This window comes from Pan paniscus, chromosome X (assembly GCF_029289425.2).
Source record: "Pan paniscus chromosome X, NHGRI_mPanPan1-v2.0_pri, whole genome shotgun sequence".
NCBI lineage: Eukaryota > Metazoa > Chordata > Mammalia > Primates > Hominidae > Pan > Pan paniscus.
Window position 1 is genome coordinate 43,200,248 of NC_073272.2, and position 27,105 is coordinate 43,227,352.

The 27,105-nt window shown below is 37.7% G+C and overlaps 1 protein-coding gene and 1 non-coding gene across 21 annotated transcripts in view; both read right to left on the bottom strand.

The window, feature by feature from the left end:
- CASK (calcium/calmodulin dependent serine protein kinase) overlaps positions 1-27,105 on the bottom strand; it is a 407,307-nt gene that overhangs the window by 34,083 nt on the left and 346,119 nt on the right. For 6 of the 20 annotated variants that reach the window (XM_034949880.4, XM_034949879.4, XM_008968325.6 and 3 more), the window contains 6 exons: positions 20,624-20,702; positions 12,526-12,611; positions 10,746-10,814; positions 7,994-8,062; positions 6,562-6,597; positions 4,685-4,881 (listed from right to left, as the gene is read on the bottom strand). In XM_034949880.4, coding sequence (XP_034805771.1) covers positions 4,685-4,881; positions 6,562-6,597; positions 7,994-8,062; positions 10,746-10,814; positions 12,526-12,611; positions 20,624-20,702 — 536 coding nt within the window. The remainder of the gene's footprint in view (positions 1-4,684; positions 4,882-6,561; positions 6,598-7,993; positions 8,063-10,745; positions 10,815-12,525; positions 12,612-20,623; positions 20,703-27,105) is intronic. The other 14 variants (XM_034949885.4, XM_003815353.8, XM_055106629.2 and 11 more) reach the window with 5 other exon arrangements.
- On the bottom strand, positions 21,885-21,991 carry LOC112438544 (U6 spliceosomal RNA). The gene has a single exon (XR_003026958.1). It is a non-coding gene; the product is annotated as a U6 spliceosomal RNA (small nuclear RNA).

The window sequence follows — 27,105 nt, forward strand, 5'->3', positions numbered from 1 at the left end:
CAAGGGGAGGGATGACAGACTCCGGGAGCTAAAATATATTGAAGGACTAAATTGATGTGCCTAGAGTAAGGCATTTGGGTCCGAAAAAACTGATTTCTCATCTAGAAGATGTGAAGAATGTGACTTGGTAGCAATATATTTGATCAAAGTTTTGGGGGTCTGGCTGATACAATTGTTTCAAATCTTTCTTGTTAGTATTGGATGCCCACTGACATCCCAGAGGCCAATTCAGTTTCCAAGCAAAGGAAAATTGATCTTTCTCTTCTGCCAGGAATAGCTTCCTATACCCCCAAAGTCCTATTCAGGTCTTGGGGTACACACTGCCCAGTGGGCCTCTTTCTTATCATCTCAGTTAGAATCCTTTTCTCCTTCTATATATTTTTCAACTTTAACAGTTCAGTTTTTTGGCAATATATTGAACATATTTAAAGTATACAAATTTATCAGTTTTGATATCTGTAAACATCCCATGAAACTATCACTACAATCAAGAAAAACATATTCATAGCCAGGTGTGGTAGCTCACACAGGTAATCCTAACACTTTAGGAGGTTGAGGCGGGCAGATCACCTGAGGTCAGGAGTTCGAGACCAGCCTGGCCAACATAGTGAGATCTCATCTCTATCGAAAATTTAAAAATTAGTTGGGCGTGGTGGCGGGCGCCTGTAATCCCAGCTACCTGGGAGGCTGAGATAGGGGGATTGCTTGAATCCAGGAGTTCCAAGCTGCAAGGAGCCAAGATTGCACCACGGCACTCCAGCCTGGGAGACAGAGAGGGACCTTGACTTTAGAAGAATAAAAATAAAAAATAAAAAATAAAAATGGCTGGGCGCGGTGGCTCACACCTGTAATCCTAGCACTTTGGGAGGCCGAGGCAGGCAGATCACTTGAGCTCAGGAGCTCGAGACCAGCCTGGCCAACCTGGTGAAACCCTGTCTCTACTAAAAACACAAAAAATTAGCCAGGCGTGGTGGCAGGCGCCTGTAATCCCAGCTACTCGGGAGGCTGAGGCAGGAGGATCACTTGAACCGGGGAGGCAGAGGTTGCAGTGAGCTGAGATTGTGCCACTGCACTCCAGCCTGGGTGACAGGGCGAGACTCCGTCTCCAAAAAAAGAAAAACATATTCATTACCTCCAGAATTTCCTCATGCCCCTCTGTAATTCCTCCCTCCCTCCACCCCCATCCCTAGGCAACTGTCATTATAGATAAGCTTGCATTTTCCAGAAGTTTATGTAAATGGAATCATATAGCGTGTTCTCTTTTTTGCCTGGCTTCTTTCACTCAGCATAATGATCTTGTGTTTCATCCATACTGCTGCATATATCAATAGTTTGATCCTTTTTATTGCTGAGTGGCATTCCATTGTATGGCTATATCACAATTTATATTTACCCACTGATGAAACTTCAAAAAAATGTTAGCCATTCTAATAGGTGTGACCACTGAGATTCTAATTTTGTTACTGCATGTTTCCCCCTGGATGTTCCTCTGGTTCTTTTTAAAATCTGCTATGTCATTAACATTTTTTTTCTGCTCTCTGAAGATATTTTACAAGCTTATTACTGATTTTTAAAAACCTGGGCTAGGCGTGGTAGCTCACACTTGTAATCCCAGCACTTTGGGAGGCTAAGGTGGAAGGATCACTTGAGCCTAGGAGTTGGAGATCAGCCTGGGCAACATAGTGAGACCTCATCTCTACAAAAAAAAAAAAAAGAAAAAGAAAAAAATTAGCTGGGTGTGGTGGTGCACGCCTGTTGTCCCAGCTACTGGGAAGGCTGAGGTGGGTGGATTGCTTGGGTCCAGGAGGTCGAGGCTGCAGTGAGCCGTGATCATGCCATTGCACTCCAGCCTGGGCGAGAGCACAATACCTTGTCTCAAAAACAAACGAACCAACCTGGTAAGCTTATTTTTAAAATCTTTGTCTCTTAATTCCAATATATGCAGTAGGTTTGAGTTTGTTTCTACTATCTGTCATTTCTGTTGGGTCTTACTTGTTTCCTTGTGTGCCTGATAATTTTGACTTGCTGGCTACTGCCCTGGAAAAAGTTTATGTCGGGCGGATAGGATGAAGTTAGTGGGGGTTAGGATAAAAGTGTTTGCCTTCAGAGACTTTCTGTTTATACCATACATCTGAAACTATTAGTAAAGAAAGGGGAAACTTCAAATCAAGTACATGGCTTCAGCTCCCCTGGCTGCCCCAGGCTGTGTGTACCTGGGTGCAAATCCATTCAAGGTGGACTGGTGGCCACAATTTGGAAGTTTGTTCCCAACTTCCTCATCTTTTGCTTTGCTCAGTGACAAGGCAGCTTTCTCTATAGTCCTCCGGTGTTGAAGGGAAATAAGGGTATGCTTATCTGTTTCCTTTTAGCCTGGAGGGACTGCCTCTTGCACTCCTAACAATGAGGAGGGTCTTCTAACAGATTCCCCAACTTGTACTGGCCTTAGATCTTAACCTTGGTTCTCTGGCACAGAAGTGTTCAGTAATGACAAATGCCCTGTTTGCAAAATGGGCCACTTGGTAACTCTGATATTCCACTTATCATTCTTATTAAAGGCTTTCACATAAAAATTGGTCACTGAGGCCTGGTGTGGTGGCTCACACCTGTAATCCCAGTACTTTGGGAGGCCAAAGCGGGTGGATCACGAGGTCAGGAGTTCACGACCAGCCTGGCCAACATGGTGAAACCCTGTCTCTACTAAAAATACGTGGTGGCGGGTGCCTGTAATCCCAGCTACTCAGGAGGCTGAGGCAGGAGAATTGTTTGAACCCAGGAGGTAGAGGTTGCAGTGACCTGAGATCATGCCATTGCACTGCAGCCTGGGCGACAGGGCGAGACTCCGTCTCAAAAAAAAAAAAAAAAAAAAAAAAAAATTGGTCACTGAGCTCCCCAATACCTTTTTTTATTTCCCGGAGACAGAGTCTCACTCTGCTGTCCAGGCTAGAGTGCAGTGGCGCAATCACAGCTCACTGCAACTTCCACTTCTCGGGCTCAAGCAATTCTCCTGCCTCAGCCTCCCAAGTAGCTGGGATTATAGGTGCCTGCCATCACACCTGGCTAATTTTTTTTTAAATTTTATTTCAAGTAGAGACAGGGTTTTACCATGTTGGTCAGGCTAGCTTTGAACTCCTGACCTCAAGTGATCTGCCTGCCTCAGCGTCCCAGAGTGCTAGGATTACAGGTGTGAGCCACCGTGCCTGGCCCCTGATACCTTTTCAGCTATTCAGTGCTTTCAAGGTCATTTTAAAAACATATTTTCTGTGGCACTTTTCATTTTTTTTCATCAGGAGGATTTATCCAAATAATCTCATCCACCATTACAGGAAATAGGAAGCAAATCTGCTTTTTGCACTGCCATCACTCAGGATTCCTCCAGAGGACTCAGAGTTCTAGAAATTGGTGAAACATTTATATAGATGATCTGACTAGGCAGAAGAGGTCTGGAATCTACACAATTATTTTCAATAAATGCCCATAATATATGGTAACATTAAAGAAGACATTCTGTAAAATGTAAATATCAGTAAGAATATAATGGCATCATCATGACAATGACTTAGAGATTGCTTTCCTCCTGCTTATGCTTGAACTGTTTCTCGAAGATCAGACTGAAAGACAATGCCAGATGGAAGGCTGCTGCTTCTCCATTTGGGCCCACGTTTCCTTATGTATAAAATGATGGCATCTGAAGTCCTCATCAGCTCCAACATTCTAAATTTAATACTATTTTTTGGGGAAACATGGGATAGCTGAAAGAGGCGATCAAGCAAAAGAGATTAACTGAGAAATCTCTTAACTAGTGAGAAAAATAGATAAAAGCAGGTAGAAATTTCTATGGACTCAATGTCTTTGGTCTCTTTTAGCTGGGTTCAAGTATTTTAGGAGGAACTGGCAGGATGCTTAATGGCTGTTATTTTTTGCCACATGAAACAAAACTCAGACATTATCTCTTTTGTGCTAGAAATAATCTGGTATATTGCCCAAGTACCAACAAAGGTAAAACCATCAATATTTTCCAAAAGACAGTTCAACTAAGGAAACGGTAACAATAATAGCAGAAATAGATTTTATCAAAATATACAGTGATCTGTGACTCCTTTTCTCTCAGTTAAAAACAGTGCCTAAAACCCCTAACTTTAGCCTGCTTTTAGGGCTTAAACTTTCTAGCAGAAAAGGTATTTTTAAAGGACTGGCAAGGTAAAGAACAAAGCTTCTGACTACCTCCTTCTAACAGTGAAATACATTTTATCTTCAAATACTCTGAGTGACACTGAAGCACTGCACCTACATTTTTTGCTGGTGGTGGGATGGGATGGGCATGAAAGCATGTAGAAGGGCAAGGAGAAGGTACATTTTTAAAATGCCATTCTAAAACAATTATAACAGCATATAGGAGTGGAGGGCTCTGCTGTGAGACCATGACTTGGCTCAGGGCTGCTCACCCAATCTCTTTCCAGACCTTCCTTTCTTTTTGTGTAAAATGAAGCCCTGACTCTGCAACTAGGATCTCACTAGATACTGAAGATATAGAATTCTTGGATGACTAATTTAAATTTTGTTTGGCTCATAAAGGAAGGAATATATCAAACAGGTTTTACACTCTAAAATAATATAAAATTGGAAAATGGATGGTCAGGGCTTTGTTTTTATAACCAGGCAAAGCAAAACATGCATAAAAACATACCATTCCTGAAGTTCAGGAGAAGGAATGAGACCTGCAGTTCCATTTTTGGAGTTTTCCAGTTTACCCTGCCACCAATTATGATCATCCTTACTAATAATCTGGATGATGTCACCAACTCTGAATCGAATGCCAGCTTCTTTACAGGGAATGAGGTCATCCTTGGCTGGATCATATTCAAATTGTGCTCTTACGTAGATCTATAAAACAGGAGTTTGTAAGAAAGGATGCCATAGTGATGTGAAAGTAGCTCTAATGTCATAACCACACACCAACACTTACAATACAAACAGGACATCAGATGGTGAAAGCAAAAACGATGCATGGAAATACGACACAAAAAACTTCTACCGCTAGAAACAATGTACTAGTAATCTTTGATGAGTATAGCTTCAAAACTTTGCTGTTTTTATTTGGAAGGAACACTTGAAATACTTGTTTAATAAAAATAAAGACTTAATTTATGCTTTTACTGTTACAGAATAGGCCTCTAATTATAGAAAAGTATGCTCGCTCTTTTTTAAACCTGCATTGGTGATGCTGGCATTATGGATACGTTGTCATGACTGTGTGGCAGCCTTTAAGCCATAAATACTAGCAGTCAGGATAGGTTTTAACCCTAAAGCAGCACACGATATAAAATTAGCAAGAACTCTGGGTTGGTATCTTGCTGTACAATGCTTATATGACAACTGGCAGTGTGTCTACACACTGCTGATAAAGTTAAGTGTAACTCAAACAATTTTTTAAAAGTTAAAAAAAGCTTCATTTTTTTCTAATTTAGGTTTCAGGTTTGTATTTTACTCTTCTGAGAGAATAAAAATGAATTTGAACCCTAGCTTCCCCCAATGTAACACTTGAAATCAGCACAGAGCTTCAAGACATGCATAGTTCAAGGCTCTGAGTTTTATGATATGTGAGTTTACTTAGGAAATAGATTAGCATTCAAGGGTTTATTATATGGCAGCATTTTATGAATTATTTTATTTTTTAAATGCTTTAAGATAAGGTAATTCATACCCAATGTTCCATCAATTATACAGTCTTAAGACAAAATTATGGGTGAATTCTATCAGGTACTAATTTATACATATCTTAACACTAAATCTGATTATTTTTAATACCATATTTCAAGATAAAAATCCCATAAAAATTCTATCTCTTGAAATTAAAATTGAATATTAATGTTTAAGTCACTGTAAAACCAACCTGAAGACTTTGGAACCACTGTGTGATTTTTTCTGTTTATTTTCAGCAATCCAGCCTATAAAATTAACAAGTCTCTGCATTTGCATTTAAAATCTATACCTCTAAAGTGCTGGCAATTTGAAAGTTACTTGCCAGTATTAGGCAGCACTTAACTTTTCATGTTTGAACTAACACAGGTATATCAGGATGTGAAGCCAAGATAATTTATATTCTTTTCTTATTTTTCATTGCAAATGGCTTTTAGAAATACACATGCAAATACACATTTAAGAAAAAGCTTTCAACTTCAGAAAATTTTTGCTTAAAAATGTTCATCAGCATTTTAAGAATAACTTTTTAGTTAGTCTTAGAATTCTAAGAATTTTATAACCTTTAAAATTCTTTTGCATGCCAGAGGCAGGCCCACAGCCACCCCCGAAGGCTGAATTCTTAACCATTAATATAAAATTATCAGGTTGAAATTACAATAACCATTACAGCTACAAAGATGTGAGGAAAAATTCTTTATAGAGAATTAGTCATGTGTAATGTGTTAAAATGAAATGGTACAAGCTCTCAATGCTCAAATGTTATGGTCCAAAATGCAAACATTATGGGATGGAAAGGGTTAATAAAGGATTGGCTATTAGCAGCTCAGTTTAGAGAAGTTTCTATAGAGGATATCTATTCACCTGTCGTCCTTTTGGTTGGGTAGTTGATGGCAAGTCCTGTAGAATAAAGCCAACCCAGGAGAAAAATTTTCATTTGTTTTTCAAGAGTACAAAGTACTTTGTGTGTTCTGTTACAATATGGTTAAAAAAATGAGCTAGATTTAAGTTGTAAAGAGATAATATACATTATTCCATTTATCAGAAATGTTGAGTTATCAAAAAGTCAAACCCAGGCCATTTAGCAGCAAGCTGAAGAAAGCAGGTAAGTTTAAGCAGAGAGAAAATGTGTTCTTAAGAAACAACTCAGCATCTTCAACACAAAAGCCACTGCAAGTGAAACAGCCTATTAAAAAAAAAATAAATAAATAAAAGGAGCTGTTGCCCTTTTCAACTTAGTCACTGCAACCATTTAGATTTTGAAAAATTCAATGGCTATATGGCTTTTCATCATCTTAAAAGTATTAAATGTTAACTGTTATGAATGAATTCCTTTGGTAGCCTATTTTAAAGTTGAAAATAAAGTCATAGACAATTTTCTTTCATAATTTCTCTTACGATATACTTAGAATATCATTCCATTTGAGATAATTTCTAAATTATTTACAATTTTACCTGATAAAAAAGTTGATATATTCTCAAAGGGCAAATTAAAAGTCAGGATAGAAGAATACTGCTGCATTAGAACTCTCAATAATTTTAACTGGGTCATAAACAGCAGTATTAGCAACCAAAATATTGCCAGTCTGCACCTGTTAAGTGCTTCCATTTGTTTAAATAAGTTAAAAACAATTCTTTCTATATTCCAAAATGGATAGTTCTGAAAAAAATTTAAAACTCCAAGTTCAAGTCAAATATAAAGTACTTTGTGTTAAAGATGTGATAACAGCGTGGCTTAAGTGCAGTGTGAAGCCAGTTCTTTTTGCTTTTCATATCCAGGCAAGGCTTATAATTCACAAAAATATGTGCACGTACCACAATAACAGAGGGCACACCAATTCGTAAACTTAGATAGCGGAAACTAAAACATGTTGCTGATATCACTCAGAATAGAAAACTACAAAGCCCAAGAATACCCAAATGCCTACTCTGCAAAATTCTTACATTTATCTTTTTCAAATTAAAAAATATTTAGAAGTTTAAACAAATTTCCGTTTACATCCTTTGCATAGGTTTGAGCAAAGTCATACATACAAGTGGGGTGGCATAGAAATATTTTTAGAATGACCAAAGCAGTCTTGAACTACATTTCTTCAAATTTAACTATTGAAGGGGATTTTTAATGAGAAGGAAATGTTGAAAAAGATTTTCCAGGAGTAAAGTGCATTGTAGCTGTAGTAGCCTTGTATATCAGCAGAAGACACTATTTCCACTGAACACATGTAACTAGAACACTCATGGCAGGTGAGCACCAACAAAATTGTCACACTTTGTTGTGTGGAGCTAAAGTTCTTACCGAAACAGAATTGTTAGTGCTGCTATGACCATTAGCTGGGGACTGTCTGGAAGTGGAAGGGGAATCTCTCTGAAATAAGACACAAGGTTCATTAACACAGAACACCAGCACAGAAACACAGAGATATTTACATCAACAGTAACAACCACAGTCTGACAACCATTTCCTTTGAGGTTTGAGCTGTATAGGTGCCATACTGACTTGCTTGCATGATTTCACAGAAGTACGAAAAAAATTTTGCAGTTCGAAGGCTCACATATTTTAAGTGATGACTGTGTCATTCATTAATCAATTCTTTCCTATCTCTAAAATTCTATACCTTTTCTTTCTTTTAATGAGACCCAGAAGAGTGACTTGATATTAAAACCCTATCAAGTATAAGATGACAAACATTACCATAAATTATCGTGCTGAAGATCCCAACTGCCTAATTTTTATTAAAGATTAGGTTTGAAAAGTATTTAATAATTTTTAGTACCTGTGTCAAGAGTTACTAACTGACCCAATCTGAAGAGAAACAAACCTAAGATTTCACATGTTACAATCACCTCAGAATCTTTCTATTATAGAATAAATATTATTACTAGTAAGGGTAAAAGAGATATACATCAGAGAAGAACTCTTTTTTTAAGACTATTTTAGCAGATTGATTAAAACAATAATCTCAAGCCTATAACAATATTACACTTCCAGCAAAGATCCTAGGAGCCACAGCCACTCTTCCTATATCCAGGCTCCTCTATCGCTTGCTTTCTCTCTACTATTCTATACACTCAAAATATTTTCCAGGCTCCATTCCCTTAGTGTCCAAATCAACTTTAACGATAAGAACAAGGAGAGGAAGGAAATAAGTACTTTTTAATTTTTGCTTCTGTAGAGTTCTTTTAAGCCTTAGAAATGTGCATGCCTTTTTAAAAGACATTTTTTTTCCCTAGATGACTTAAGAGCATTTCTAGAACCTGTCAGCCTTAAAGGTAATGAGATCCCTTAGAAGAGCATTCTCATATGTTAGTGAGCAAGACTGATCTCCAGGTGCCACCCGCAGAGACTCAAGTCAGTAGAGCCAGGGTGAGGGGCAGGGGTCTACTCTTTAACCAAGGACCTGGGGGATGCAGATGCAGGTGGCCAGAGAGCATTCTTTTTTTTTTTTTTTTTTTGAAGTATTGCCCTAGCTGGGAAGAGTCCAACCACAAGCTTGAATTCTGCCAGGGAACAGGAGGGCCAAAAAGGCTGGAGGTGGAGCTAGGAGAGAAGTATCATTATTTTTTCTACTATTCAAAGGCAAAGAAGGTAAGAGGGGTTCTTCTTACTCAAGAACATAGAATTTACATCTATGATACTGGTTCCACCCCAAACTAGTTCGACCACTTAAAAAAAAAAGAGAAACTTATGTTGTATTAATAACTAACAGTACCTTCTGGTTAGTTAGCCAAAAAGACAAAAGTCAATTGTATTTACTAAATTTCTTCAACAGATGAGAAATGATATAAGGACATCTGTAATTCTGGAATATTAAAATTATTTACATAGAATGTTAAGTGTGACATTCTTTGTTTCCCAGCAAAGTTTGTGTTCTAGGTAACAAATTTCAATACTCTGAATCCTGGAACAGAAGCAATTCTGCATTTTCTTTTGAAATATACTATTAATTGAAGTTCCATAAAAAGCCACCAAGAGGAGCTCAAGACCCGTTATAACGGACACCTCAATTGCCATGGCTCACCAAAAATATACTTGACAAAACTATACATTTTAATATGTATCTTCAATAGGCTTTTAAAAAATATGAAGCCTCTGATTTTTCTTATGAAATTTACACCATCACTAGAGACTAGAAGTATGACAATTCTCTCTCAGGTTCTCCTAAGTACAAATCCAATAAGTTACTTGTCAGTCTTAAAAATAAACTTTAGGAAATGTGTACTTCATATTGATGCACACATTCTCGGAAGATGCACATGAAAGAACAAGCTTCAATAAATAACACTCGAGCTGAACGTGCAATGACCAAAGGATGATATCATTTATGCCCATTTATATTTCCAATACAAAAAGAATAGATTTTTGAATCTCATTTAACAACCAACACAAAACTGAATAATATAGGTTGGAAGAACTATAATTTCTACAGGATAAGCCTATTTTAAGAAAGAAACTTTGGGGCTGTATTACTCTAGAAAACTTACTTGTTTACAGATCACATACCATTCTAAATTTAAACAATTTTACAAAAGGTTGCAAAAGCCTATTTCCCTCTAGTGAAGTCAATTATCAATTCATTGCAGACTTAACTTCCATCTAGAGACCTGTCACAATTGTATGAACAACTGTATCTCAACAGAAATAGATCACTTCTCAGATCCTTGGAAAGAAGAACTACCTATGTGATTTCTTAACAAGGGAAGTGAATGAACTTCCTGGAAATATTACTGCAATTATGGCCTTTAGTTTTTTTCCCTCAGACACTCCGTTTTTTCCTTATTAAGCTTTATGTCATCATTTGTAACTTCTCTACATTTTGCTCAGATTTCAGCCTGCAAAAAGTTCAAAGTGCTGAGGAGATCCACATGGAAGCAGGGCTGAGTAGGTGGATGGGACCTACTCTGTTCCGTTATCTTTGTTGTAAAATTGGTGTGCAGTGATCTAACAGCACAGGCAGAAACAATTTCCCAGAAAGCAAAAACATACAGCCATCAGCAGACAGTTAGTTAAGAACTCAGAGCAGATGGGGGTGGTTTGTTAGAGTCATTACCTCACAGGACGAAGACTGAGTGCGGTAACTTGGCACAATCTTGAAGGTAATACTCCCCCGCATTTCCCTCTGGAGAGGGGGTGGTGGGAAAGAAAGAAAAGTTTTCTTACAAACAATTGTTCACAAAACCATGTAAGAAGCCACTCAAAACACATGGGGGCAATTAGCACAAGCCATCTGAGAGCACATAGCCGGAAAATGAAACGTAGTCACGAAGCAGGGACTGCTCGAGTTAACAGTAGAGTAAGTTCCTGGGAAAAGCCCAGCAGCCGATTGCCTTTTGCTCATACAGCAATGGTCTCACAGATCTTCAATGGTCACCTTTTTATAGATGTGAATGCAAAACTTTCTAAGTGACAGGCCTTTCAAAAGTGAATATACATTGAATTAGACAATAGACTAGGTAATTACATAAAAATTACATTGAGTATGCCACATTATAATGGTGTACCACATAGAATATGCTTTTTACTTTAAAAATTTATTTATTTATTTATTTTTTTGAGACAGAGTCTTGCTCTGTCATCCAGGCTGCAGTGCAGTGGCACCATCTCGGCTCACTGCAAACTCTGCCTCCCAGGTTCCAGTGATTCTCCTGCCTCAGCCTCCCGGGTAGCTGGGATTATAGGCACGCGCCTCCATGCCTTGCTAATGTTTGTATTTTTAGTAGAGATGGGGTTTCACCATGTTGGCCAGGCTGGTCTCAAACTCCCGACTTCAGGTGATTCACCCACCTTGGCCTCCCAAAGTGCTGGGATTACAGGCATGAGCCACCGCACCCAGCCACTTTTTGCTTATTAATTTTGGCTTTTTTTAAAAAAAAAATTTTGGGCTGGGAGTGGTGGCTCACACCTGTAATCCCGGTACTTTGGGAGGCCAAGGCTGGTGGATCACCTGAGGTCGGGAGTTCGAGACCAGCCTGGCCAACATGGAGAAACCCCGTCTCTACTAAAAATGCAAAATTAGCAGGGTGTGGTAGCGCATGCCTGTAATCCCAGCTACTTGGGAGGCTGAGGCAGGAGAATCCCTTGAACTCGGGGGGCAGAGGTTGCAGTGAGCTGAGATCACGCCATTGCACTCCAGCCTGGGCAACAAGAGCAAAACTCCGTCTCAAAAAAAAGAAAAAAAAAATGTTTGGTGAGTCTGTGAAGCTTATTTCATACTTAATAGGTATTCATAACCTGGGTGCTACTACACTGCAGTGGGAAAAGGGATCAGAGGCCCCAAACACCTCTGTCTGCTTGCTATGACAATGAACATAGGCAAAGGCTGTCATTTTGCCTTTTTTAAAAATCCAAAGCCTAATTTGAATACAGATTTTGGATATGTATGGTCAAAAATGGCCTGGTCTACCGTGGCTTTCCTCCCTTCTATGCTGTAGAGAAATCCACGACAGCTGGCTATGACTCAGCTCAACAGGAAAGAGGTTTCTGACACTGCTGATGTCAGGAGAGTTGAGGTCAGTGAGAAACTAGTTCACATGTACAAACACTGAAAAGGTTTTCTTTAATCATCTGCTTAGTAAGAAACAGGAGATAAAGGATAAAAGGAGAGTGTTAAAGCCCACACTGCTAAAGACAGGCAAAATGTTTGTAAACTCTGTTGTATTTCAACATTTTTCTAGTTGTCAGTTTTATGAATGTTATATAAGTTCAAGTCCACATAAATATGGTACCAGAAATTCTCTGATTACAGAAGAATACTCCTTATTTGTATATTTAAAAACAAGCTAACAAAGTAAAAGTCAATTTTAGGAAAGGAAAAACTTTCATTTACTTACAAGCATTTTTTGCAGTTGTTCCACTGTTTGGTTAGCCACACTGATGCCATTGATTTCTCGAATTTCATCACCAACATGAAGTGTACCTAAGAAATTATATAACATTATAAACATGAAATGATATATGCTTTCATAGTAACAAAATCCAGAGGCATCAATGTAATTTTTAAAAACTAAGTTGAATATTGAGGGCCAATATTTCAGAGACAGGTACAAGTTTGGTTGCAGCAGAATTATTTAACTCATGTAGTAACCTCATCAAAACAGATATATCTACTTGTGGAAGGCACAGTTTTGATGGATGGCTGCAGAAATCTATTTTTCTGAGAGAGGTGGTATGTATAGTGGTTTAAAAGTATGGCTTCTGGATCCAGACTGCCTGGGTTCAAATTCCAGCTTCCTTGCTTACTAGCTTTAAGATCTTGGGTAAATTACTGAAACTCTCCATACCTCAGTTTTCACATTTGTAAAATGGAGATGAAAATAGTACCCATCTCATAGGATTGTTTTAAGAACTAAACAAATTTAATAAATGCAGAAGGCTTAGAACTGTTCTTGGTGCATACCAAGCACCATGACAGTGTTTGCTGCTATTGTTATCTACCAGATATGATACGAAGGTTGTCAGTTTTCCAAGAGTTGTGACATGATAATATCTACATAACAGCAAATTCTGTTAAAGATAATTTAATCTTTTGATTGGCATTTCAGCATCTTGTAATACTTCAGCTAGAAAGAAATGACCAAGAACCAATGCTTAGAGTGTTATTTACAATGCTGCTTCCTTATTTATAAATTGTGCAGAAATGTACACACTGACCTGGCTTCATTACAAAAAGATACCTCTGCATGCAACAATTAAAGAATAAACATTCATCTTAAGTACACGTGGGCCATTTACAAAAACGATTAAAGTGCTATGCCATAAAGCAAGTCTCAACAAACCTCAAAGAAATGGTGTCATACAGACTACATTCTCTGACCACAATGTAATTAAGTTAGAAGTAAATTACAAAAAGATATACAGAAAATCCTGTTAAGTGTGAAAAGTAACAATTATAAATAATATAGGTCAATGAAAAATATCATAATAGAAATATAAAAATACTTAGAACTGAGTTATAAAAATGCTTCATGTCAAAACTGGTGGGATACATTAAGACAGTACTTAGAGGGAGAGTTTAGTCTTAAAGGCACATATTAGAAAAGAAGGCTGGGCCAGGCGTGGTGGCTTCCACTTGTAATCCCAGCACTTTGGGAGGCTGAGGTGGGCAGCTCATGAGGTCAGGAGTTTGAGACCAGCCTGGCCAATATGGTGAAACCCCGTCTCTACTAAAATATAAAAATTAGCCGTGCGTGGTGGTGGGCACCTGTAATCCCCGCTACTTGGGAGGCTGAGGCAGGAGAATCGCTTGAACCCGGAAGCAGAGGTTGCACCATTGCACTCCAGCCTGGGCGACAGAGCGAGACTCCATCTCAAAAAAAAAAAAAAAAAAAAGAAAAGAAAAGAAAAGAAGGCTGGGCATGGTGGCTCATGTCTATAACCTCAGTGTTTTCGGAGGCTGAGTGAGGCGAGAAGATCACTAGAGGCCAGGAGTTTGAGACCAACCTGGGCAATAAAGCAAGACTCTATCTCTACAAGGTATTAAAAAAATTAGCTGAGTGTGGTTGCCTGTAGTCCTAACTCAGGAGTCTGAGACAGGAGGATTACTTGAGCCCAGGAGTTCGAGGTTGCAGTGAGCTATGATTATGCTACTGCATTCCAGCCTGGCCGATGGAGCGAGACCCTGTCTCAAAAAAAAAAAAAAAAAAAGACTGGAAATAAATGAACTATGTGTCAAATTTGTAAAGTTAGCCAAAACCAATAGAAAGTTAAAAAAAAAAGGAGATAATAAAAATTAGGTCATAAAACAATGAAACAGAAAATAAACATATAATGAAGAGAATGAACCAAACCCAGAGTGGGTTTCTGAACAAACCTCTGGCAAGGTTGATCAAGAAAAAAAGAGTAGGCACAAATAAACAATATTAGAAATGAACAGGGGCATAATGACAAAGATGGCAGAGAATAAAAAGATGAGAGAATACTATGAAGAAGCTCTCTGCAATATTTTAAAACTTATTTGTTTTAGGAAAATGTAATTTACCAAAACTCACTCAAGAAATAGAAAGCCTGGATGGCCTTTTAATGTTAAAGAAATTGAAGCAGTTGTTAAAAAACAAAAACAAAACTTTCTTAAAACTAAAAACCAAAACATTAGGCTGTGATACTTTATAGGCAAGTCCTGCCAAACTTTCAAGACACAAATCATTCCAATATTATATAAAGTCTCTCGGAGAACTGAAGAGGGAATACTCTCCAAGTCATTGTGTGAAGTAGATATAACTTTGAAACTAAAATCAGAGAAATACAAGAGAGGAAAATTAACTACGGGCCAGTCTCACTCATAAATGCACATACTGAGATCTTATAAACAAAACATTAGCAGACAGTCGGGCAGTACATAAAAAAGATAATATGTAATGACTAAGCTGAGTTTATCTGAGAAATGCAAGGGTAGTTTATCATTAGGAAATCTTTAAAAGACATTCACCACATTAACAGATAAAAGGAAAAAAACAAATGATCATCTCAGCAGATTCTGAAAGAGCATTTGATTAAATTCAAAACCCATGCACAATTAAAATGCTCAGCAACTAAGAATATAAAGGAACTTCTTTAGCCCTAATAAAAGGCATGTACTAAAAATCTACATTATTCTTAATGAAGAAATATTGGAAAGGTTCCTTTTTAAAAAAGCATTTTTTTCTAGAGACAAGGTCTCTCTCCGACACCCAGGTGAGTACAGTGGCATGATCATAGCTCACTACAGCCTCGAACTCCTGGGCTCAAGCAATCCTCCCACCTCAGCTTCCTGAGTAGCTGGGACTACAGGTGAGCGCCACAATGCCCGGCTAACTTTAGATTCCGTTTAAAAACAAGAATAGGACGGGATGTCTACTATACCACTCCTTGAAAGACTGCAGGTCCTAGCCAGTGCAGTAATATAACAAAGAGAAGTTAAAGCAATAATGATGTTTCCTGCTGTCAATATTAGACAGATCAATGAGACAGAAGGTTAACAAGGACATCCAGGACCTGAACTCAGCTCTGCAACAAGTGGACCTAATAGACATCTACAGAACCCTCCACCCAAAATCAACAGAATATACATTCTTCTCAGCACCACATTGCACTTATTCTAAAATTGACCACATAATTGGAAGTAAAGCACTCCTCAGCAAATGTAAAAGAACAGAAATCACAACAAACTGTCTCTCAGACCACAGACCAATCAAATTAGAACTCAGGATTAAGAAACTCATTCAAAACCGCTCAACTACATGGAAACTGAACAACTTGCTCCTGATTGACTACTGGGTAAATAACGAAATGAAGGCTGAAATAAAGATGTTCTTTGAAACCAATGAGAACAAAGACACAACGTACCAGAATCTCTGGGACACATTTAAAGCAGTGTGTAGAGGGAAATTTATAGCACTAAATGCCCACAAGAGAAAGCAAGAAAGATCTAAAATCGACACCCTAACATCACGATTAAAAGAACTAGAGAAGCAAGAGCAAACAAATTCAAAAGCTAGCGGAAGGCATGAAATAACTAAGATCAGAGCAGAACTGAAGGAGATAGAGACACAAAAAACCCTTCAAAATATCAATGAATCCAGGAGCCGGTTTTTCTGAAAAGACCAACAAAATTGATAGACCACTAGCAAGACTAATAAAGAAGAAAAGAGAGAAGAATCAAATAGATGCAATTAAAAATGATAAACGGGATATCACCACCGATCCCACAGAAATACAAACTACCATCAGAGAATACTATAAACACCTCTATGCAAATAAACTAGAAAATCTAGAAAAAATGGATGAATTCCTGGACACCTACATTCTCCCAAGACTAAACCAGGAAGAAGTTGAATCTCTGAATAGACCAATAACAGGCCGTGAAATTGAGGCAATAATTAATAGCCTACCAACCAAAAAAAGTCCAGGACCAGACGGATTCACAGCCGAATTCTACCGGAGGTACAAAGAGGAGCTGGTACCATTCCTTCTGAAACTATTCCAATCAACAGAAAAGAGGGAATCCTTTCTAACTCATTTTATGAGGCCAGCATCATCCTGATACCAAAGCCTGGCAGAGACACAACAAAAAAACAGAATTTTAGACCAATACCCCTGATGAACATTGATGCGAAAATCCTCCATAAAATACTGGAACGTCGAATCCAGCAGCTCATCAAAAAACTTATCCAACACGATCAAGTCAGCTTCATCCCTGGGATGCAAGGCTGGTTAACATACGCAAATCAATAAACGTAATCCATCATATAAACAGAACCAACGACAAAAACCACATGATTATCTCAACAGATGCAGAAAAGGCCTTCAACAAAATTCAATGGCCCTTCATGCTAAAAACTCAGAATAAGCTAGGTATTGATGGAACGTATCTCAAAATAATAAGAGCTATTTATGACAAACCCACAGCCAATATCATACTGAATGGGCAAAAACTGGAAGCATTCCCTTTGAAAACTGGCACAAGACAAGGATGCCCTCTCTCACCACTCCTATTCAACATAGTGTTGGAAGTTCTGGCCAGGGCAATCAGGCAAGAGAAAAAAATAAAAGGCATTCGATTAGGAAATGAGGAAGTCAAACTGTCCCTGTTTGCAGATGACATGACTATATATTTAGAAAACCCCATCATCTCAGCCCAAAATCTCCTTAAGCTGATAAGCAACTTCAGCAAAGTCTCAGGATACAAAATCAATGTGCAAAAATCACAAGCATTCCTATACACCAATAACAGACAAATAGAGAGCCAAATCATGAGTGAACTCCCATTCACAATTGCTACAAAGAGAATAAAATACCTAAGAATCCAACTTACAAGGGATGTGAAGGACCTCTTTAAGGAGAACTACAAACCATTGCTCAACGAAATAAATGAGGACACAAACAAATGGAAGAATATTCCATGCTCATGGATAGGAAGAATCAATATCATGAAAATGGCCATACTGCCCAAAGTAATTTATAGATTCAATGCCATCCCCATCAAACTACCAATGACTTTCTTCACAGAATTGGAAAAAACTACTTTAAAGTTCACATGGACCCAAAAAAGAGCCCGCATTGCCAAGACAATCCTAAGCAAAAAGAACAAAGCTGGAGGCATCATACTACCTGACTTCAAACTATACTACGAGGCTACAGTAACCAAAACAGCATGGTACTCGTACCAAAACAGAGATATAGACAAATGGAACAGAACAGAGGCCTCAGAAATAATGCCACACATCTACAACCATCTGATCTTTGACAAACCTGACAAAAACATGAAATGGGGAAAGGATTCTCTATTTAATAAATGGTGCTGGGAAAACTGGCTAGCCATACGTAGAAAGCTGAAACTGGATCCCATCCTTACACCTTATACAAAAACTAATTCAAGATGGATTAAAGACTTAAATGTTAGACCTAAAACCATAAAAACCCTGGAAGAAAACCTAGGCAATACCATTCAGGACATAGGCATGGGCAAGGACTTCATGACTAAAACACCAAAAGCAATGGCAACAAAAGCCAAAATAGACTAATGGGATCTAATTAAACTAAAGAGCTTCTGCATGGCAAAAGAAACTACCATCAGAGTGAACAGGCAACCTACAGAATGGGAGAGAATTTTTGCAATCTACCCATCTGACAAAGGGCTAATATCCAGAATCTACAAAGAACTCAAACAAATTTACAAGAAAAAAACAAAGAACCCCATCAAAAGGTGAGCAAAGGATTTGAACAGATACTTCTCAAAAGAAGATATCCATGCAGCCAACAGACACCTGAAAAAATGCTCATCATCACTGGTCATCAGAGAAATGCAAATCAAAACTACAATGAGATACCATCTCACGCCAGTTAGAATGGCAATCATTAAAAAGTCAGGAAACAATAGATGCTGGAGAGGATGTGGAGAAATAGGAACACTTTTACGCTGTTGGTGGGAGTGTAAACTAGTTCAACCACTGTGGAAGACAGTGTGGCGATTCCTCAAGGATCTAGAACTAGAATTACCATTTGACCCAGCCATGTCATTACTGAGTATATACCTAAAGGATTATAAATCATGCTACTATAAAGACACATGCACACGTATGTTTACTGCAGCACTATTTACAATAGCAAAGACTTGGAACCAACCCAAATGTCCATCATTGATAGACTGGATTAAGAAAATGTGGCACATATACACCATGGAATACTATGCAGCCATAAAAAAGGATGAGTTCATGTCCTTTGCAGGGACATGGATGAAGCTGGAAACCATCATTCTCAGCAAACTATCACAAGGACAGAAAACCAAACACCGTATGTTCTCACTCATAGGTGGGAACTGAACAATGAGATCACTTGGACACAGGGCGGGGAACATCACACACTGGGGCCTGTCAGGGGGTGGGGGGCTGGGGGAGGGATAGCATTAGGAGAAATACCTAATGTAAATGATGAGTTGATGGGTGCAGCAAACCAACATGGCACATGTATACCTATGTATCAAACCTGCATGTTGTGCACATGTACCCTAGAACTTAAAGTATAATAAAAAACAAAAAAGAAAAGAAAAAAAAAAGAAATAATGATGTTGTGGCTTTACTGAACATATAAAAATTATTAAAAATAGCAAACAAAAAACACATACTGGAATCTAAAACCAAATATCCTCCTGTGGGAGTGCTGTACACCCTCTACGCCTACAAGGATTCCTCTGAAAGCAGCAATGATGCCAGACATCATGTTGTGTACACAGTGGTCTCCTCTTATTCTCAAGAGGAGAATAAGGCACTAAAATGCTTAGAGTGTTACTTCTTGCTCTCTGGGGGTAAGGAAAGAGGTGTTAAGTACAAAAATAACCCTATCTCAAAGACAGAGAGTCTGCCAGAAGAATCATTTTTGGAACATCCTCTAAATACTAGTGCATGTAACTCAATCCTTTCAAAGAAAAAGCCTAAATCCACATATCCAAACCCTGCCCATCCTTGAGAGTTAACTGAAGATGTACCTTCTTAAAAAATCATTCTTCGAGCTGGGCAAGGTAGCTCATGCCTATAATCCCACCACTTTGGGAGGAGGCAGGCAGATTGCTTGGGTTCAAGAATTGGAGACCAGCCTGGGCAACATGGTAAAACCCCATCTCTACAAAAATATCAAAAGTTAGCCAGGCATGGTGGTGTGCACCTGTGGTCCCAGCTACTCAGGAGGCTGAGGTGGGAGGATTGCTTGAGCCCGGGAGGAGAGGTTGCAGTGAGCCAAGATTGTGCCATTGCACAGCCTGGGTGACTGAGCCAGACCTTGTCTCAAAAAAAACCCCCACATCATTCTTTGTCTATTCCAGTTCTTAGTGAATTCTCTCCACAGAATGACTGCACTCACCATGGCAGGTATTAATAATTTAATCATCAATTTGACATCTCTTACCATTTAATTTTTGTATTATTTAACTCTATGATGTCCTAATTTATAAATAGCATATCTAATTCCTAAATGAATGAGAGAACACTTCTTAAATGGTTATTTATTTACATATATCTTTTACTCTAGAACAGATGTCTCTCCTACATTGTGAGGCCCAGTGTAATTATTTGCTTTATCTCCCGTGGTCCCCATAAGTAGTAATCTAATACAGAGATGCTCTGGCTAACAGAACTCTAATATATTCTCCCTTCATTATCTACATGCTGGAGCATGTGCAGATGAATAAGAAACAATGGAGGCCAATAATGATTAAAATCAAAGATGATTTTAAAAGATTCTTTATATGTATCCTTTATACTTTCTTAGCTGGGTGTGATGGCATGCACCTGTGGAAAGCTGAGACGGGAGGATTGCTTGCACTTAGGAGCTCAAGACCAGTCTGGGCAACATAGTGAGAGACCCCATCTCAAAAACAAAACAAACAAAAACATTTTCTTCACTAGGCTACAGGGAAAAAAAATTAAGGAAGGCAAAGAAAGAAATATATATGAAACTTACCTTGCCTGTGAATCATGCCCCCATGCATAATTCTTGCAACAATACAATGATTTAGTTCATTCATTTTTAAAGTGATTCCCTGTTAAAAAAAAATAAAAAATTCAGCAAAAGTAGAATTACTATGACAGTACTTCTCTTAATATTTGTGATTTTGCGGTAGATAATTTTAATTATCAAAGTTAAAAAAAATTAAAGAAAATATGGAAAATGGAGAAGACCATCCAGTATGCCACGCACACAAAATTGCTCCATGACAAAAATACTATTTTTGATTTTTTGATTGCTATATACATATATTTTATATAATGCTTTTAACACACTATTTTCTTTTCTTTTCTTTTCTTTTTTTTTTTTTGAGACAGAGTCTCATTCTGTCACCCAGGCTGGAGTGCAGTGGCACGATCACAGCTTACTGCTACCTCCACCTCCAGGGTTCAAGTGATTCTCCTGCTTCAGCCTCCTGAGTAGCTGGGATTAAAGGTGCCTGCCACCATGCCAAGCTAATTTTTGTATTTTTAGTAGAGACGAGGGTAAGGAAAGAGATGGTTTACTATGTTGACCAGGCTGTTTTCAAACTGCCGACCTCAAGTGATCCACCTGCTTTGGCCTCCCAAAGTGCTGGCATTACAGGTGTGAGTCACCATGCCTGGCCGATAGTGCTTTTAAATCTTCTAATTATGATTATTTTCCCTGTTGCTCCATTTTTAATGTTGCCTATTATTTTTAAAAACAGTTTTCATTGATATATAATTGACATACACATATTTAAAGTGTACAATTTGATAAGTTTGACATATGTATGAAACTATGGCCACAATCAGGATAGTGATATATCTATCATTCCCAAAAGTTTCCTCATGCTCGTTGGTAATATCCTCCCATCCCTCCATACCCTCCCCACCACATCCCTAAGCAACTACTAATGTGACAATCAAAAAACTGATAATATAGTTGTCGACCAGTCAAAGGCTGATACAGTCAACTTTTGCTGACTACAGATTTGTTTGCACTGTACATAAATGAAATCATACAGTATGAACTCTTTTTTGTTGCTTTTTTCACTCAGCATAATTATTTTGAGATTCCACCATGATGCTGCATGTATCAGTAGTTTGTTCTTTGTTCTTGCTGAGTGGTATTCCATTGTATGGACATATCAATTTATCCACTCACCCACTGAATTGTTTCCTGGTTTGGGCTATTGTAAGTAAAGCTGTATTCCTGGGTTAATCACCATTTGATTATAACATATATATATTTTAAAGATCTGGAACACTTCATGCATTTGTATGTCATCCTTATACAGAGGCCATGATAATATTTTCTGTACTGTTTATATTTTCGTATATGTGCTGCTGAAGTGAGAACATATTAACCTTTTCATATATTGTTGGATTTGCTTTGCTAAGATTTTGTTTAGAATTTTTACATCTACATTCATGAGGAATACTAGTCTATAGTTTTCTTTCTTTGTAATGTCTTAACTGGTTTTGGTATCAGGGTAATGCTGGCTTTCTAGAATGAGCTGGGAAAAATTCCTTTTTTTTCAATGTTTTGAAAAGAGTTTGTATAGAATTGGTATTATTTCTCCATTGTATGTTTGACAGAATTTACCAGTGAAGCCATCTTGACCTGGAGTTTTCTTTGAGGAATAGTTTTTAACTACAAATTCAATTTTCAAATAGTATAGGGCAATTCAGTTTATTCCTTCTTAAATAAGCTTTAGTAGTTTCTGTCTCCCAGGGAATTTTTCCATTTTATCTAAGTTGTTGAATTTATTGGCATAAATCTGTTTATTTCTTTATCATCTTTTTTATATCTGTAGACTCTGTAGTGATGCCCCTTCTCTCATGCCTGATGTTGGTAATTCATGTTTTTTTTCCCCGTGATTGTATAGCCATTTTTCCTGATCAGTCTGATCTTTCCAAAGAAAAAGTATTTTTTGTTTTATTGATACTCTATTGCTTTCTGCTTTCTATTTCATTAATTTCTACTTTGATCTTTATTATTTCTTCTCTTCTACTCATTTTGGGTTTAATTTACTCCATTTTGTCCTAGTTACTTTTAAGGTATAAGCTGAAGTCATTGATTTGAGATGTTTCTTCTTTTCTAATATAGGTGTTTAATGGTACATATTTCTCCCTAAGTACTGCTTTAGTGGCATCCTGCAAATTCTGACATACTGTGGTTCATTTTAATTCATTACAAAATACTTTTTAATTTCCCTTTTGATTTCCTCTTTAATTCATGGGTTACTTAGAATTGTGTTATTTAATTTTCAAGTACTTGGCGATTTCTCTCTCTCTGTTATTCATGTCTAATTTAATCCCAGTGTGGTCTGAGAATATACTTTGATATCAATAAAGTTACTCCATCTACCTTTTGATTAATGTTATCACAGTATATCTTTTTCTATCTTCTTACTTTTTTTTTTTTTTAAGAGATGAAGTCTCACACTGTCACCCAGGCTGGAGCACAGTGGTGCAATCATAGCCCACTGCATCCTCGAACTCCTGGGCTCAAGTGATCCTCCTGCCTCAGCCTCCCAAGTAGCTGGAACTACAGGCATGCACCACCAAACCTGGCTTCTACCTTTTTACTTTGAAACTATTCTTTGTGTATGAAGTGCATGTTTTACAAGCAGAACATGATGATTGATACAGTCTGGTATAAATATATATTCTTGCTATTTGACTTCTATTTGTTCCACCTGTTCTGTTATCTTTTTCTGCCTTTCTTTGTATTATTTTTTATTCTGTTTTCTCTCCTGTGTTTTCTCTCACAACTCTTCATTTTGTTGTTTTAGTGGTTGCATTAGGGTTTATAGCATCTATCTTTAACTTGTCAGTGTACCTTCAAGTGATATTATACCACTTCACATATAACCCTTATCCCCCCTACATCATATAAGAGCCTTACAATAGTATATAGTACTTCTATGTCTTTCTTCCTGACCTTTGTGCTACTGTTGTCATACATTTTATTTTTCCATATACTATAAACTCTAAAACACATTGTTATTTTTGTTTAAATTGCCAATTATAAGAGATTGAAGTAATAAGAAAAAGAACTTATAGATTTACCCATATAGCTATCATTTCCAGTGCTCTTTATTCCCTTTTTGTAGATTCAGACTTCAATCTGTTATCATTTTCCTTCTGCCTGAAGAATGTCCTAAATATACTGTGGGTCTTATAGTGTGGGTCTGCTGAATTCTTTCAGTTTTGGTATGTCTGAAGACATTTTTATTTTGCCTTCTTGTTTTTGAAAGATACTTCTGCTTGGTTTAGAATTCTAAGTTGAGAAATGTTTGTTTTTAGTACTTTATGACACTGTTCTTGTTTGTACTGCTTCCGATAAGACATTGATGTCATCCTTATGTTTGTTCCTCTCTGTGTAAAATTTCTTTTTTCTTTTTTTTTTTTTTTTTGAGATGGAGTCTCGCTCTGTTGCCCAGGCTGGAGTGCGGTGGCACGATGTCTTGGCTCACTCCAACCTCCACCTACCAGGCTCAAGCAATTCTCCTACCTCTGTCTCCCAATTTCTTTCTCTTTTTTTTTGTTTTTTTTTGGTCTGTTTCTCAGATTTTCTCTTTGTCATAGGTTCTAAGCAGTTTGATTATGATGTAGCTTGGTATTGTTTTCTTCATGTTTCTTGTGCTTGGGGTTTGCCATGGTGTTTGGATCTGTGGGTTTACAGTTTTCATCAAGTTTGGAATGTTTTCAGTCATTATTTCTTCAAACATTTCTTCTTTCTTTTCCTCTCTTCTTCATGAACTCCAATTAACCATGTATTAGGCTGACTGAAGTTGTCCCACGGCTCAGTGATGCTCTTTTCATCTTTAAAAATTCTTTTTCTTGCTGTGTTTCATTTTGGATAGTTTTTATTGCTCTGTCTTCAAGTTCACTAATCTCTTCTGAAATGTCTAATCTGCCATTAATCCCACAGTGTATTTTCCTGCTAATTCTATTATCTGTCAGTTCTATGTCATTTCTGACTGATTATTCTCCATATTATAGGTCACACTTTCTGGTCTTTTTACATGCCTAGTAATCTTTGATTAGATGTCAGACATTGTGAATTTGTTGCATAGTTGATGTTTTTGTATTCCTAAAAATATTCTTATGTTTTGTTCTGAGACTTAGATCAGTTACTCGGACATAGTTTGATCCTTTGGGTCTTGTGTTCATGATCCATTAGGCAGGTCTGGAGCAGTTGTCAGTTTGGGGCTAATTACTTCTCATTACAGAGATAAGACTTCCCTGAGCACTCTACACAATGAGCCATGAATTAGAAATTTTTCTAGTCTGACTGGTGGGAACAGGTAGTGCAGGCGCTGTTCCTTCCAATCCTTTTGGATGGTTTTTTTTCCATCCAAAGTGGAGAGTGTTGGGGAGTTTCCTATTAGACATGCACAGATCAATACTCTGCTGAATACTTGAGGGAGATCCTCTACAGATCTGAGGTTCTCTCTGTGTGCAGCCCTCTCCTCTTCAGTACTCTGTCCTATGAACTCTAGTTGCTTTGGTCACCCCAGACTCTCAGCTCTGTCCCCTCAATTTAGGGAGTCTGCCTACTCTGCTTTAGTTCCCCTCCCTGTGCTGTGGCCTGGAAACTCTCTCAAGGCAGCATGGTGGGGCATTCATATGGGTCACCTTGTTTCCTGTCTCATAAGAGATCACTGTCCTTAGTTGCCTGATGTCTAATGTCTTGAAAACTGTTCTTTCATGAGATTTTGTTTTTTATATGTTGGGTTGTTTCAAATGAGAGGATAAATCTGGTCCCAGTTACTCTATCTTGGCCAGAAATGAAAGTTCTACAGTCACATTTAATGCCAGAATACTATTCTACAGAGTGGATTACTTTTTGTTTTCTGATTATCCACTATTAAAAAAAACAAGCATTCATAAACATATTTTTTGCACTAGATCTGGTTATTCCTAAGAATCACACAGGGAAATTTTAAATAATGCTGACTCTTAAACCCACTCTTTAGATTTAAGCTCAGGAGGCCTGGAATGGAGCCTGGAAATCTGTACTTTTTAACAGGCTCCCTTGCTGGAAAGTGGCCTTGAATTTGAGACGGTTAAGGGTAGGGACTGTGTCTTTTATTTTTCACTAGAGAATAACACTGTCAGAAAGCTTGATAAAAATATCTGAGACTTTATACTCTAAACTTAATTTGTACCATTCCACAAACTATAACTTTGCATGGTTCCTATTTTGCAGTTTTCAGAAGTGGTAGGTGAGCAATGTGAAAAACTGGTTTATCAAAATGTTTCCAGTCCTAAGATTCAATTGTAATATTCAAGTTTCATTTCCAACTTGTACATTCAATCAGCTTGTATGGTTACTAAGAAAAATGTTCCTGGAAAAATGCTGTAAATTAGTGTGTAAGTCAAATCTAATTTCATAAGGGAAATGATAGTACAATAGAGGTTCCACCCTTGAAACTAATAGATTTATGTATTCATTCAACTAACATTAACGTGAATTTACTATGAGGCAGGCACTCTGCTAGGTACAGTAGCAAATGAGACAAAAAGGGTCTCCCATGGCCAGGAGAAGTTCACCTCAAACCAACTGTAGTTAACATTTATTATTCTGTAGGTCCCAAACATTTCTCTGTAGAGAGGAACTGATTCACTTTCTCTCTGTTTCCAAGTTCACAAATTCTAGGGAAGGCATTGGCATAGCTTGGGTTAGGTGCCTACTCCTGAACCTACCAGCTTGAGGGGAGATATTAGGAAAGTTATACTCCTGGCCTTTCCCTGTTTATATAAGCCTTTCCTCTATTTTGTATGCTAGTTCAAGCTTGATTTTTGTCACTTGCAACTATGGGAATTCCAATCAATAAAAAAAAAAATTATGAGTATGATGCTACAAATGGGAAAACAGAGGTGTGTAACAGGAGTATGTCACCCTTGAGGAATGGACACATTGCAGAGGATCTGAAAAACAAAACAGATCATATAGGAATATCCTGCACAGTAACATAATGCTTTGAATAAGACAACTAAGAAAGCAAATAAAGTTGTATTAAATGCATTAGAGATTTACACTCTATTATTGAAAATATATATTTTATATTTCACATAAAATAATTCCTGTTTTCATGGAAACCCATCAAAAGGAGAAGAAATATACATCTTCACTAGGATCATCGAAGACAGAAAAGCTTTTGGAAGGAGACTTTTAGGGGAGACTCAAGACCATTTTACACTTTCTGAAAAAGTAACTCAGGGATGTAGTTTTATACTTTTATTCAGTCTATGTTTCTTTTTTCTTTTCTTTTCTTTTTTTTTTTGAAACGGAGTCTCACTCTGTTGCCCAGGCTGGAGTGCAGTGGCGCAATCTCGGCTCACTGCAACCTCTGCCTCCCGGGTTCAAGCAATTCTTCTGCCTCAGCCTCCTGAGTAGCTAGGATTACAGGCACCTGCCACCACACCTGGCTAATTTTTGTATTTTTAGTAGAGATGGGG